General features: G+C 37.2%; 1 protein-coding gene across 1 annotated transcript in view; it reads right to left on the reverse strand.

Moving 5' to 3' along the window:
- The window catches only part of LOC122817052 (bactericidal permeability-increasing protein-like), a 442,831-nt gene that overhangs the window by 76,836 nt on the left and 351,834 nt on the right, over positions 1-14,161 (reverse strand). The window contains exon 11 of the mRNA XM_044090194.1: positions 5,208-5,275. Coding sequence (XP_043946129.1) covers positions 5,208-5,275 — 68 coding nt within the window. The remainder of the gene's footprint in view (positions 1-5,207; positions 5,276-14,161) is intronic.

Consider the following 14,161-nt stretch of genomic DNA (forward strand, 5'->3'; position numbering starts at 1 on the left):
CAAACCCATACAAGCAAAGATCCTAAATCTTCTAGACTTTGTTGCATATTTGGGAGCCATAAATATGTCCTCCCATTGTTTGCTTGTGAATTGGTACCCAGTCTCTCTTCCCAGTCTAAGCTCCTCTGATTGATTCTATAGTTATCATGCACTATTTTATATGCCCTACTAATTATCCCTTTTTTAACAACAGACACTTCTGTTCTAGATTAAACTAAAACCTCTACAAGAGCAGGTCTTTCACTTTCTACCACTTTCTCCTTATTTCTTGAATCCCCCCTCTCCCACTTCATCATCATTTCTTTCCACTTTAAACAGTGCTATGCTAGCATTATGTATATGAGCCTTATCTGTGTAGCTCTAAAATATCCCTTCAAATCCAGTAATCCTAAACCACCTTGTTCTGTTGGAAGGATCAACTTATCTCACTTGACCCTTGCCCTCTAGCCCCATAATAAAATCCTTAAACTCTTTATTAATTGCTGTCTGCAGCTTCTCCATTGGTTAATAAAAAAAAAAATCCTGACCTGTATATAGAACTAAAGGGACTAAAAATATTTTAACTGCTTGCATCTTGATATCCATATCCATAAACAAGAACTTCCATTTTCTTAGTTTTTGCATTATCTTTTGTTTGACTTATTCCCACATATCCTTAACTGCCATGACAGAATCATTTTAACCCATAATCATGTCCCCATAGATATGTGTATTGCTGAGCAATTCATGTGTAGGTAGTTTACAGTTCTAGCCTTTGTTTTGTCTTCATTACTTTTATATATTGAAAAGAATGTACCACAACAATGAAATCTCCTTTTCTGGTTTTATTACATACAAAATAATATTGTTTGCAAATAAAGGCAACTTTTCTTGATTATCATACCAATTATATCCTTGAATTTCTGAGCCCCTTATTTTCTATGCCAGTGTCTATAAATATAATACAAATAACAAAGGGGAAAGAAGACATCCCTGCCTAATTCCTCTGTTCAGACACAACTTATGAGAAAGAAACCATCCCACTTTAATTTTTGCCTCAAGCTTACTCTGTTGAATGCTTTCAATGCATCAAGACTCACAAACAACAGAGGTATTTTCTTACATTCAGCTTACTTCTGGATTAATATTGTTCTTTTAAAGTTGTCAAATGTCTGCTTCCCCTCCATAAAACCACATTGATCCATATCTATCAATTTTGGTAACATCTTTGCCCTTTTTATTAGCTATTATAGACATAAACACTTTATAGTCATGATTTAAAATTGAAATGGACCTATATTTAGCTGGGTCTGATGGGCCTTTACCATCGTTGGGTATTACAGCTTAATTATTCCAGGATATTGATGATTCTCCTCCTTTTAAAATAATGTTAAATCAAACATTCCAGATCTTTATCACTTTCTTCCCTCCCAGCTCCCTAACTTCCACAGGAATACCATCTATTCCTGGAGGCTTTCCCGCAGATTGATTATACATCGCCATTTTTATCTCATCTCCACTTCTTTTGGCTATTAATTGCTGAGCTTCATCTACTTGTAACCATGCCATACATTAGTCGTCCATAAATATCTCCTTTGGTCCTTTTTCTTTCTGAGAAAATTTTGGGCACAAACCTCCCGTCTATTCATGAGCTTTTCTTTACAAGAGCAAGAAAGAGAACATACAAAATACTAGCTGATTCGACTCATCTGGCCCACAACTGGTTCTCACAACTTGTGTCTGCAAAGAGGTACTACAACTTCCGCTGTAGGACTACGAGATTCAGGAACAGTTTGTGTCCTACAGCTGTGAGACTTATTAATTCGGACACCACTCATAATACTTGATACTTTGAAGCCTCTTTTTTTTCATTTAATTCTGCTGGTCTGAGCAATTACTGCCAGTATTACTATCATGCAATATGATGGCTATACTGACTCATGTCTAAGGTTAACAAGTGCAATACAGTAACTAAACAGCTACTATTCACTAGTCTCTATTTATTCTCTATCTTAATGGTGAAGGGGTTTGGTGGTGGGTATTTATTTATTATTTATCATTGGATAATGGGTATTGAGTGTGTTTATGTAATGTGAACTACCTCTTGCATCTCATATGTATTATTTTATTTCTTATGTTATTCTCTGATTCTACTGTATCTATATTATTCACACTGCATTTCTCTCGTGAGCTGGCATTTGTCATTTAATTTAGGCTGCACTTGTGTGGTCCTAAATGACAATAAAGTTTCTTTAAATCTTGAATCTTCTTGATTTCCACATTTTTCTACTTTATACAAATTTCATAACATTTCTGAAATATCTCTAATAGTTCTATAGGATCTCTGGTTATTTTTCTCATTATAGGCTCCCAAAGTTTAGTAATAATCTTTTCTACTTTCTGTCGCTAAGTTGTTATGCTAAAAGTTTTAATGCTCTGGAGTCATTATCAAAAAGCAGTCGCTTAACAACAGTCTTTCTAAATGCATGCATTTTATCTAGATACTCCGTTATTTTCTCTTTAGCGCTCTGCAGTTGGGCCTCTTCTTGTTCTTTGAGATCCCCCTTATTCTGCAATACTTTAGCCTTTGTCAGCCCCTCTAAATAATTCTTGCTATTTCTTAACCATACCTACTTTTCTTTTATTTCAACCCTATTTTTTAACTCTACCTTCATTTCATCCCACTCACTAGCTGTAACATGTGAAGAAATTTCTATCTTCCCTAATAACGCTTGAATAATTACCACTAAACCATTCCTTCAATTCCTCCCTTTTTAACAGGTAGGTGAGGAAACACCAGTGTCTCATTTGTACTTCATTGCCCAGAATTTTTATCTTAGTTGTTTTTCTCCTCGCTTGATCTTAACTAGTTATTGGATGTGTGCTGAAGCTTTCAATTAAATGTGCATGTTCCTGAGAAATATAATTTTTGTCTGGTCTAGCTCAGTTATTGCTATTGATAAATACAATATGACAATATAATGTCCTTTTAAGACCCACTCTACAAGGGGTACGGTTACTTCAAATGTTTGTACATAGTATCTTTCAGAGTCAGCATCATGGACTGGTCTCTCTACATTTTTGTAAAACAACACAAAGTGGGGTCCCAATCTAGGGGCAGCACAAGATTAACACATATATGCTACACGGGATCCTGTAGTTGTCACCTCCTTGGGACTCTTTAATGCTTTGGATTCTTTCTATCCACATGTTGTTTCTTCCCACAACAGTGTCCCTCTTCAAAGTGAGATAGAACAATTCTGTTTATTCACAATCTATGATTTACTTTAGCACCAACAAACGTATTTGCCTCTAGGTTCTTTTCCAATGGTTCAGTATGTAATAATTCAAATGCAGACATTTTGCATATACTTTGGCATTCTCCCCTAGTGGAGAAACTTGTATTAATGAGAAACATTGTCACCTCAGTATTAAAGTACACAATTTGGTAGCAGTCCATCTTAAATTTTAGGTTGAACTTTACAAGTAAACATAATGCATTATTGTACCCAGCACCGTCTGCTGTAGAAAAGTTCTATATAAGAGCTCAGTGGCTTAATCTCCAGAATATCTCCTTGACAATATTTTCTTTTCATATCACCGGTAATTTAAATGCATGCAAACTTTCTCCTGAGTTTAAAAAATAAATCACTGACAGGAAAGCATCACAGAGAAGTTTATGTTACATTATTATGGACCTATTTTAAATTAGACCTGGATTCTTTGTTAAATTCAATTATTATACTTGAAGAACTTGCTGCATTCTGTTATAAATAATTCCAGATTGCTCACTTTGATTGTTTTACTCAGTTAATTAGTGTGGATGTAAATGTATATGTTTGGGTGCTGGTGGACTAGTTTTTCTTTTGTTATGCAGTATAGCTCAGTAAGTGTATTCACCATAACAATAAATCTTTGAAGGACGATCCTTGTAGTACCTTCCCTTCTTTTGCATCCCGTATTTTGCTTAACAGTATAGATGCTTGCATTACACTCTGTACAACTTATTTGTTGTTGTTGTATCTTTCGGCTTTTCCCGGTTAGGGGTCGCCACAGCGGAACTCCGGTCCGCTAATGATTGGCAGTAGATTTTTACGTACCAAGTTGCCAGCCCTGAGGCACAACCTTCAATGAAGGTATGCCCATTCACACATGTTTCCACACAGAAGACACTTTAGCTGAGAATCGAACAGGACAACGTCTTACTGTGAGGCGACACAGTCACTAATTAAAATAATTGTTTGTCATAATCATAAGTATAGCTCCCTACAAAGTTTCTTACTCATAAGAACTAATTTGAAAAAAAAAAGCCAAATTCTACCTATATGGATCTTATATCGACATGGACAGCACTGCTTATGGTGGCGTAAGATCTGGATTGGCTGGCACAGGGGACTTGAAAGCTATGGAAAAATATTTGGGAAAGACACAACTTCAGTGGTAAATAAGCCAAATGCTATGACTTACTTTTACAGAGATTTCTTCCTTGGATTTACTCACACAATTACTGTTTAATGAACAGACTTATGTTAATATTAACTCCCCTGGATGCTTTTGCTTATTTACAGATTTTTCACTACAGATTGCAATCTTTTTTTTTTGTAGAGGAATAAAGTAAATAAAATAAAACTCCAGATAAAGCATATTTTTCTCCTTTGTTCAGACCAACAATCAATCAGCAAACAAACAAACAAACAAATTAATAAAATTTGTTGAACAGCAATGATAAATCACTGCAAGTTTGGTCACTACAGCTATGATGTTATATCCAGACTGTATTCCAACCTGCAGGTAGAAGCACAAAACCCATACCTTGGTGTTTATACTTTTTTTGTCATGCTGACAGTCATGGTGACAACCTTTAATGAAGGAGCTCTCTAAATATTAAGAACCTTGGAACAAACTCCCAGATACAGATCAGTATCATATATTTGTTTTCATTCAGACATATTAACAGAATTCACTTTCTGATAGCATTCAGTTCATCCTTAAAATAATCATCTCCTATGTTCAGACTGTGAATGACTGAAGGCTTCCTTTTCATAATTTGTAGGTTGTGCAATTTGAGATTTCATTCAGGAATTTTTTTTTTGATATTTTTTTTTTGAAAGAAATTAGTTTCATAGTTTTCTCAGCAAAAGTTACCCTATTACAGGTACACGACTGTAATTTAAGATACTCTGAAATGAAATAAGTCATTCTAACTGTTCAGAATGTTTCTTAATTACCTGTCCAGTGAAAGGCTTCCAACAAGTTTTTTGTTTCTAACACCAATTTTAGCTGAGATTGTGGTACCCTAAAGAAAAAAAGGACAGTTTATATTGAACTAAGACTGTAATAATTGACTGAAGATAATAAAAATAAATCTCTGCTGGGTAAATGAGAGGTTTTTAGTTAGTCTATATTCCTTCACCCACCTACTTCAGCCTTCCTTTATGATATTCCTATTCATATACAGATATAGACTAATGCAGGCCAAAGACTAACTTATGCACCTGCAATGCACATTGTTTGAACACCATTCAATCTATGTACTTATTCTTTGTTGACCAGCTAAGTAAACTGACCTGCAGACAGTTCTCCGCTGCAATATAGGTGTTGCACAATGCAGTATACAGATAACTTCAGTTAACATCAGTTTGAAAAGATGAAAACAACACAGAACATGCTTAGCTAAATATCAATTAGCATAATAAATATTTGTATATGTAAATACATCTGAACTTACACAACAACTTGCATAACTGTACATTGACTCTTATAACTACACAGCAGCAAGCACAAAGAACTGTAGAAGGGAATGGAGCCATTAATTTGAAGGGAGCATCCCGTGTTAAAGAGGTGGAATAATAAATACCGTGAAAGCTATTCACACAAATGTATTATGGCAGATACTGTAAAAACTGCTATTAAATTACCCACCAACTGGTTTAAAAATGCTATGTTTATACAAATGTACTGTATGTCTGAACCAGAATTAAAGTTGTGCATAAAATAGCTGCAGTGGTGTAATATGTTATATTGGGTATGATGAACTCAAAGTTTAAAATACTCTCAAATACAATTACTCTTACTTTTGATATATTATTCCACTTTTCTACCTCTTAACAGAACTACAAACATGCTGCTTGCATACACTAACCTTCATACAGTAGGAGCATTTAACTATGCCAAATCTGTGCAGACATGCTTTCTGCATGCAGTAAACTTCCTACAGCAGTGTGCACTTAAGTATGCCAAAATCTGTACAGATACGCTGCGTGCATGCAGTTAACTTCATACAACAGTGTGCATTTAAGTATGCCAAAATCTGTACAGATACGCTGCGTGCATGCAGTTAACTTCCTACAGCAGTGTGCATTTAAGTGTGCCAAGATCTGTACAGATACGCTGCGTGCATGCAGTTAACTTCCTACAGCAGTGTGCATTTAAGTGTGCCAAGATCTGTACAGATACGCTGCGTGCATGCAGTTAACTTCCTACAGCAGTGTGCATTTAAGTGTGCCAAGATCTGTACAGATACGCTGCGTGCATGCAGTTAACTTCCTACAGCAGTGTGCATTTAAGTGTGCCAAGATCTGTACAAACATGCTGAATCTGCTTTTGTAATTTTCTAAGTTTGTTTAGTTAGTTATGGCAGGACTGCTGTTTTTTGTAAAACTGTTGTGGTATTTAAAAATGAAATACTCCCTTACCCTTATTATTTTGTGATGAGGACATTAATATACAGAAGGAAAATGAGAGTAACGCAGGGTGTGACACCTCCACACAAATATTTATTTTGATGATGGTTGTTTATATATCAATGTCTGTTTTATTCAATGTGTAAAAGTCAACAAATAAGTCTTCAAAGTGTTATGAGTTGATGTACTGTAAGAGAAGTTGACTGAAATTGCATTTTGGTATATTCGTCACAACTGTATAATTTAAATGAAAATTTTTAGTTTCACTAGAGGACAACTCCACACAACTCCACCGCTTATGTAAAATAACTCTGTGGTCAGATAACCTTTCTAAGAAGGAATATTTTCATTTTTTTCTGAGGATGTACAACCTTGGAATTGTAATATATTAGTAAAATGAAATATGTGGTGCTTGCTCCTTTCAAAGTAATGAATCTGAATTTAGTTTGTGGCAATGGGATTGATTTAGCTAAAAGTTGTTTTGTTATTTATTTTCAGGAACTCTGGGATTGGTCCAGTAACACTGGTTACATGTCACATCACTGAATCAAAATGATTGGCAAAGTACATTTTTCCAGAATCAGACTTATTAGAGTGATTGTCTCTGTATTTAATTTCAGTTAAGAAAACACTGGAAACTCATACCCTAAGTTGGGAGTGTCATTGGGTTTCGAACCATGTTGAACATCATATCTGATGACAAGTCTTTAGCAGTGTACTTCTTGCTTTTGCAGTGCTGATGCCACACACCACAATATAACATGTACTAGTATGTACTCACCTGCATTCTTCTAGCTGCTTGAAAATAGTTGGTCACCCACTGTATCATCATTAAAATATCAGACATTTTTGGCCTTCTTTCTTTGGTGGATAAGAATCAATTTCATTATAATCCTTTACTTCAAAACTATTTTACATTTGTAGGTAAAAATTTTACTAATCTTAGATTCTGTATCAAATGACTTCACTCAGAAATCTTGTTAACAAGTGCTTGTACTGTAAACAAATATTTAAAAACATTTATTCTCAGTGCTTATTTTGTTTAGGAATACGTCACTAAGTAGGCAATTGCTTTCACAATAAGAATTTGACACAGAGTTTCTATTGCAAAATAATTTTGAAAAAATAAGGGCAATCCAAATACCTCAGGAGTTTCTATCATGTTGATCTGAAGGAACAGAAACAACCAGGAGAGAAGACAGTTCCTAATAAAATAAAATGGATAAAACGTTTCACTTTGGATATCAGTGTTACCATGAAGAAAGCTTCCCCTAATGTGAATAAGAAATCCCTGAAGCTGGTGGAGAAATTTACTGATGTTGTTTCCTTGTGAAAAAAAATAATAAAGTACCAAACACATTTGCTAGCTCTCAACTAGGGTCACATAGATTTAAATCAGCAGCTGAGGGTAACAGGATTAGCCTAGAAAAATAATCTTTTCTTATTCACAGTTCATTGCTGGAGTCCCAGCACAACATATTTTCAAAATAGATACCATCATCGCCTGTACTGATTCACTCTTTGTTAAAAGAACTGTGGAATATACAATCAGCAATGCCCACCAGGGTGGGCATTACCAGGGGGAAATAAACTGTCTACTCATATTCTGAGACCTGATCACCACCACTGAAAGGTCCATCATTTCCTGATAAGGCCCATCCTGGACAGCATTATTGTGCTTTGATAATGTGCTACCTGTTGAATTGGTTTGCATTTGTTTTTTTAATTAGTATATATTTTTGATGTAAAAAGTTTCTCTGCCTAATCTTTCAAACTTGGTATAGTATACATGATTGTTGTCTGAGTAAGTAGTTTGCATCGACACTGTAAATTTATACAAGTATTTAATGTCAACAAACACTGTCGTGCATGTGCACACATTATTTTTTTCTTTGTTTACTTTATTTACTTTTTTAAATTTTTACACTTGCTAAGCATCAGAACAGTTGAAATTGAATGAGTGTAAAAAATGGTGGCTTTTTTCAGTCAGTGCTTCACAACAGTTTAATATGCTGCCATGAAGAGGCAGACTTGTTTTTAATTGGGTCTTTTTGTACATTAACTCCTCATTGGAAGATATTCTTTGCCCAATAGGCTATCAATGTATAATTAGACCATTATCTAAACTAATAATGAAGCAGATATAGTTTACATTGGTCTCCTGATACAACCAATAAAGGTCAGCTGTTCTGGAATGCAGCAACTGCATCAGTAATTTTACTGAAAACTGAAAACACTTCCATAGGTCTCAACCTCTTAAGAGGTCAATGTGGAACACAGACCCTGACAATGTGTGACAAATAGCCAAAATGTGGAACACTGCATTTTTACACTTTCCCCACTGCCAAGCTGAAATGGTTTTTCAAGCAAAATCCTTCGATTAACAGTACCTTATCCTGGATATCCATATCACCATCTGCAATAATTAAGATTTTCTGTTACACACTAACAACAGATAGCAAACCTTCTCATGGTTCAAGTCCTCAAACAATTCTGCTTCCTGTCTAACCTGACGTTCAGAATCTTGCAGGCTGCACATAGCAGATTTAGATCCCTCATGAGTGTAACCTTCCTCTTTAGACTCCACTCATTTATTCTGTCCTCCAGTCTCTCATCCCACTCTCTTTTTGTATCTGATTGGTGACACAATGTATCATTCCATGAGGTCTTCCCAGTTTCTTCAGCCTTCACTGTCATGGTATTTAACCTAGCTTCTAACACTACCTGTATCCTTGCACCATTCCTTGTCTAGTGCTCTTCCTTCCTTTCTGATTCTTGTCTGATGGCCTCCATTTGCAAACTTCTGCATCACCTGTCTCTCCTTTTCTGACATTCTGAATAGTTTATATCCAGCACCTTCATGTCCCACTCTCTCTCGTCATTGGCCCTTCTTTCCATGATACCAGCAATGCCCACAGCCCATCCTGCATCAATGTTTGCAGCTCCTCCATCTTCCTACCCAAACTCCTTTTATTGCAGAGTAAGGGTACCTAGCCATAATCCATCTCACACTGTTACTTCCTAAACTGTCTCCATTTCTTTCCACCTTCTGTTTACTGTGCATTCACATATCCTGCTCATCTGGTATCATTACTCTCCCTCCCCTTTCCACCTTATTGTAAAGGTGCAATCACTGAAAATTACCTTTCCAAATCCTGCACTAAGTGAATCTGTACCATCTGTGTAAAGATAGTGAATGTCCCTTCACAGGGATGGCCTCCCTGTCAGGTTATCACCCATCCTCCTACTGTCCCTTGTTTACTTCTGTAGCCAGCCATTATACTCTGTAATCCTGTTTCTCCTGTGTTCCAAGAGTGCTACCTCCAAACTCCATTCTGACCCTCTCTGATACCCTGCTTGTATGATTATGTCTAGCAGTTGTAAATATCATAACAAATGAATACTCTTTCCACGATCTAGGCATCTTAACAGACCTTCTAGATGTATTCTGCTCTAGCATTGTGTTACATAATCTATTTTTATATTATTACTATTATTTTGATGAATTTAAGTAACAAACCTAGTGAAGCATGAATTTATTCACATAATGTGTAATGCACCTGGATGTAAAGTGAAATGTTTTTTCTTCTCATCTGACCACCTGAGCACATTGTGGATGCTAAGAGCTTTCTTGGCTAACATCAAACATTGAATTAATAGTAATTTCATGAAGCCACATAGACTTAAAAATTGAGTCCATTCCTGTAATGGTATTAGAAACTCAAAACACTTGGAGACATTAAACCAAGAGATAACATATTGTCAGCATTTGCATTTTAATATCCATTTCAGTACTTTGAGCAAATTCTTGCATACATTCTTTTGAAATGTAAATAAGGAACAATGAAAAATCACTTCTAAGCCATTATCTAAAAGATTCTTACAACTTTCCCTAAGACCAGTTGCCCAGACATTTGTCCGAAGTTTTCTGCCTGAATGACAAGCAGACAGTTAAAGTTCCAATAATGTAGACCAAAGGTAACTTTCTTGCAGCTGCAGACAAAGAGCTTGACTGCGACATCCTGCAGCTATCTTATGTAGGAAACATCAGCATGCTGATTGCTATTCGACGCAAACTGTCTGGAATGCAACAGCTGGAGAAGAGGCTGGAGTGGGTGATGGTTTTTGTGCCTCTGTGATGTCGTATTGCTGGGAGCTGTTCCGCATTAAGAGTGTCGGTTCAGCTTTGCACTTTCTGATGAGCTATTTTCGTGGTATATGAGCCAATCAGAATATGCAAAGCGAACCAACACTCAATGCGGAACAGCAAAACTTTGTAAGTTCTGTGTCTTAAATGCAGCGTGTTCCGCATAATCCAGAGCACTTGGCAGCTCAGAACACTTCTTTTGCTAGGATATACTTGAAGTTGTCCATAGACCCAGAGCAATAGCTTGTGCAGAAAAATCCCTTAAACTCTGTCACTTTACTAGCCTAGATTGTCAATACTTCTCTACACATTAAAAAAAGATAATTGCTTCCTTTTCAGACAACTATGACTTTTTTCTTTCAAGAGAAACTAGCTAACTTGAAAGGATTGCTACATGTAATGGAAGACTCCTAAGGGTATATTTTTTCCTGAGACCTTTAATTGTATAGTTGTTTTTTTAATTAGAAATCTGATACCCTCCTTTGCTATACTTGTGAGGCTTGCCAAATCCAGATGAAAGGTCAGACAAAAGAGACAGCAAATCCTTACTTCCTTCTTTCCAAGATATTTTGAATTTGAATTGTTGAACCCTGATTCCCAGGGACCCGTGTCTAAAAATGTGATTGAATGTAAGTGTGGATGGCTGGATAGAGATATAGTAGTTAGATTTGTCTTGTACTTTTATTATAAGCAGAAATGAAACTGAAGCCATAGACAGTCTGGTAAAACAGTATGCAAGTAACTAATCTTAACCTGAGTTGCAAGCTACTTGACTCAATTTGCCAGAGAGCTGATCTTGGATATGCTGCATCTGTTTTCAGGTAGTTATATTAAGCATAAAACAGGAAAACTATTACTGGTGATGAAATGGGAGCTCACTTAACTTAGTATGACATTTGATTGAATGGATGCTTTCATGAGAGCTATGGCTATATCACTGTAAGAAAACCTGCTTGACCAAAAATAAAAATCAGCCTTACCATGATAAGATTGGACAGGCCTTGTTAGATTGTACATTTATTGTAAATGGGCAAATTATTTGCTAGTAGAACTGGAATGGAGAAAAATCAGGTATGACTGCTCATGTATGTTATTCTTTGCCACACTTATTTATCTGAGAATATGGATAGCTCCATGGAACAGTGGATAAAGCTCTGACTACACACATGTGACTGGATTCAAGTTAGTGGCCCAGACGGTGAAGGAGCCAGCAGATGGGAAGAGATGAGTGATGGGGCATTGCCTTCTTGCCTCTCTCTTGGGAGCACCACTGCCTGGGGTGTACTGTCAATACCAGAATCTCTGGTGGAGACCAGAGATCACATAGAGATGCTTGATGCAAGGGAGGTGGGCTTTTGTGGGTTGCATCACCTGTGGAAGCAGGTGTGACATACTCCAGGCAACAGCCCATTTCACATCTCCCTTGGACATCAATGGGAATGTGCAAGAGGGTAAAAGAAAGGCAAAATAGAAAAAAAATTCTGATCATCACCTATATGATGGTTATGCCATGGCTGTGCTCTTAACCCATAAAGGCAGTGGTTGTAGCTTGCTGGTTAGCTGGACCAGAGCATGAAAAAAAGAAACTGAGAAAATAACTATCTATTTAGCAATTTTCGCCTGCAAAAATGACTCATTTCAGGAAATGTCCTGATCAACAACATTAGCAATAGTATTGCAAAGGATGAGGAAGGATGAGCCTGTGCTCCTTAAAGGAGATTTAAGGAGTATGAGAAGTTAAATGATATATAGTCTCTTCCTTGTTTCTCTTTCTTTAAACACCTCTATTGAATGTAGGGGAGGTTTTACCTTTTTGTTCTCATACAGCTGGCAACAGCCTAGTACAAATGAGTTCTGCAGAAGACTTGCTGAGGTTGTGCAATATGATTTATATAGTATACATCAATATAATGTATATAGCATCTTTTCCTTGAGCCAGCTATTCTGACTTCATGCGATCAGTTGCACATAGTCCTAGATATATCCTTCTAGCTCCTTCAGTAAACAGTTTAGTAGTTACCACACTACTCTATAAATTCATTGTTCTTTGTGTTTCCAAAGGAGGACAAAATAAAGACTTCTATGAGACCTTTCATCCAATTCATATGAGCTAAAAAGGCCTGAAACTTCAGGAAGCTAACCTTAAAAACATTACACTCCAGAATAGTCAGGTTTTGATTCATAGGTTCATAGGTTCATACTAGGCTATCTGCCCTAGGGCATTTATAAGCCTAGCCAGAGTGTGTTTGGCTTTCGCCACCCATTTTAAATTAATTTTGCTATGCCTTTTTTGAGGTTAGTATACTGTGCCTCTGTCTAACAGTGACACAGAAGTGATAGCCGGGGTAAACCTACGATCTCCCATCCACTCATCAAGATTCCTCTTGAAGAGAGTCAATGTGGGACTCTGCCTAACCTGGACTGGGATTTTATTCCAGAGTGAAGGGAGCCTCTGGGTTATGAATCTGTCCCTCCAGCATGTCCTATTTATTTCAGTGCTGAGGTTCAAGTCTCGAGCGTAGCTCGATAGGATTTGATTTTCTGAGGTGCAGCATGTCCATTAATTCCGGGTTGGACATGGCTTTATCGTCAGGCACAGATCGCCTCTGAGCAGGCGGTATGCCACTGAGTAGAGCTGGAGTTTCTTTAACCGGGCATCATATGGCATCTGTTTGAGCCCTTTGATCCTCTTGGTGAGGTACTTTTGGGGACTTTCCAGTTGCTGCAGGTGTCTGGTAAGGTACATCCCAAAAGGGCATTGTACTCAATTATGGGCCTGATGAGGGATGAGTAAAGAGGCACGATGACCTCCCTGATCTAGATGTGAATCCCTTCATGATTAGGTGGGCTATATAAAATGTTTTTCTAACCACTTTGGCCACGTGGTTGTCAAATGAGAGATTGCTATCAACTTGGGTCCCCAGGTCCCTAATGACTTCTTCTGTACTTAATGGATTACCACCTATGTGGTAATTTGTGGGCACTTTGTTTTTGCCAAAGGGATGACTATACACCTTTTGGCGTTTTGCTTGAGGCCATGGCTCTGGCACCAGTTGTCTGTTTCTATGAGGCCCTTTTGGAGGATGCTTGTGTCGGCTGGAGAGTTGATTATGGCACCCAGTTTGCAGTCATCTGCGAACTTGGTCAGCCACAGTCCTTCCGTGTTGGCCTGTACTGCCGAGAAATATATACCGAACAAGAGAGGTCCCAGGACTGAGCCTTGTGGGACGCCACTTGTAACTGGTTTGGAGTCTGACATGGCTCCAGCAATTCTAACCATGTGGGTTCTGTCCTTGAGCCAGTTTGCAACCCATCTAGTGACATAGGGGTTTATATTTAAGCTGGTGAGCTT

The sequence above is a fragment of the Protopterus annectens genome, chromosome 12.part0 (genome assembly GCF_019279795.1).
Source record: "Protopterus annectens isolate FY-2018-M chromosome 12.part0, PAN1.0, whole genome shotgun sequence".
Taxonomy (NCBI): Eukaryota; Metazoa; Chordata; order Ceratodontiformes; family Protopteridae; genus Protopterus; species Protopterus annectens.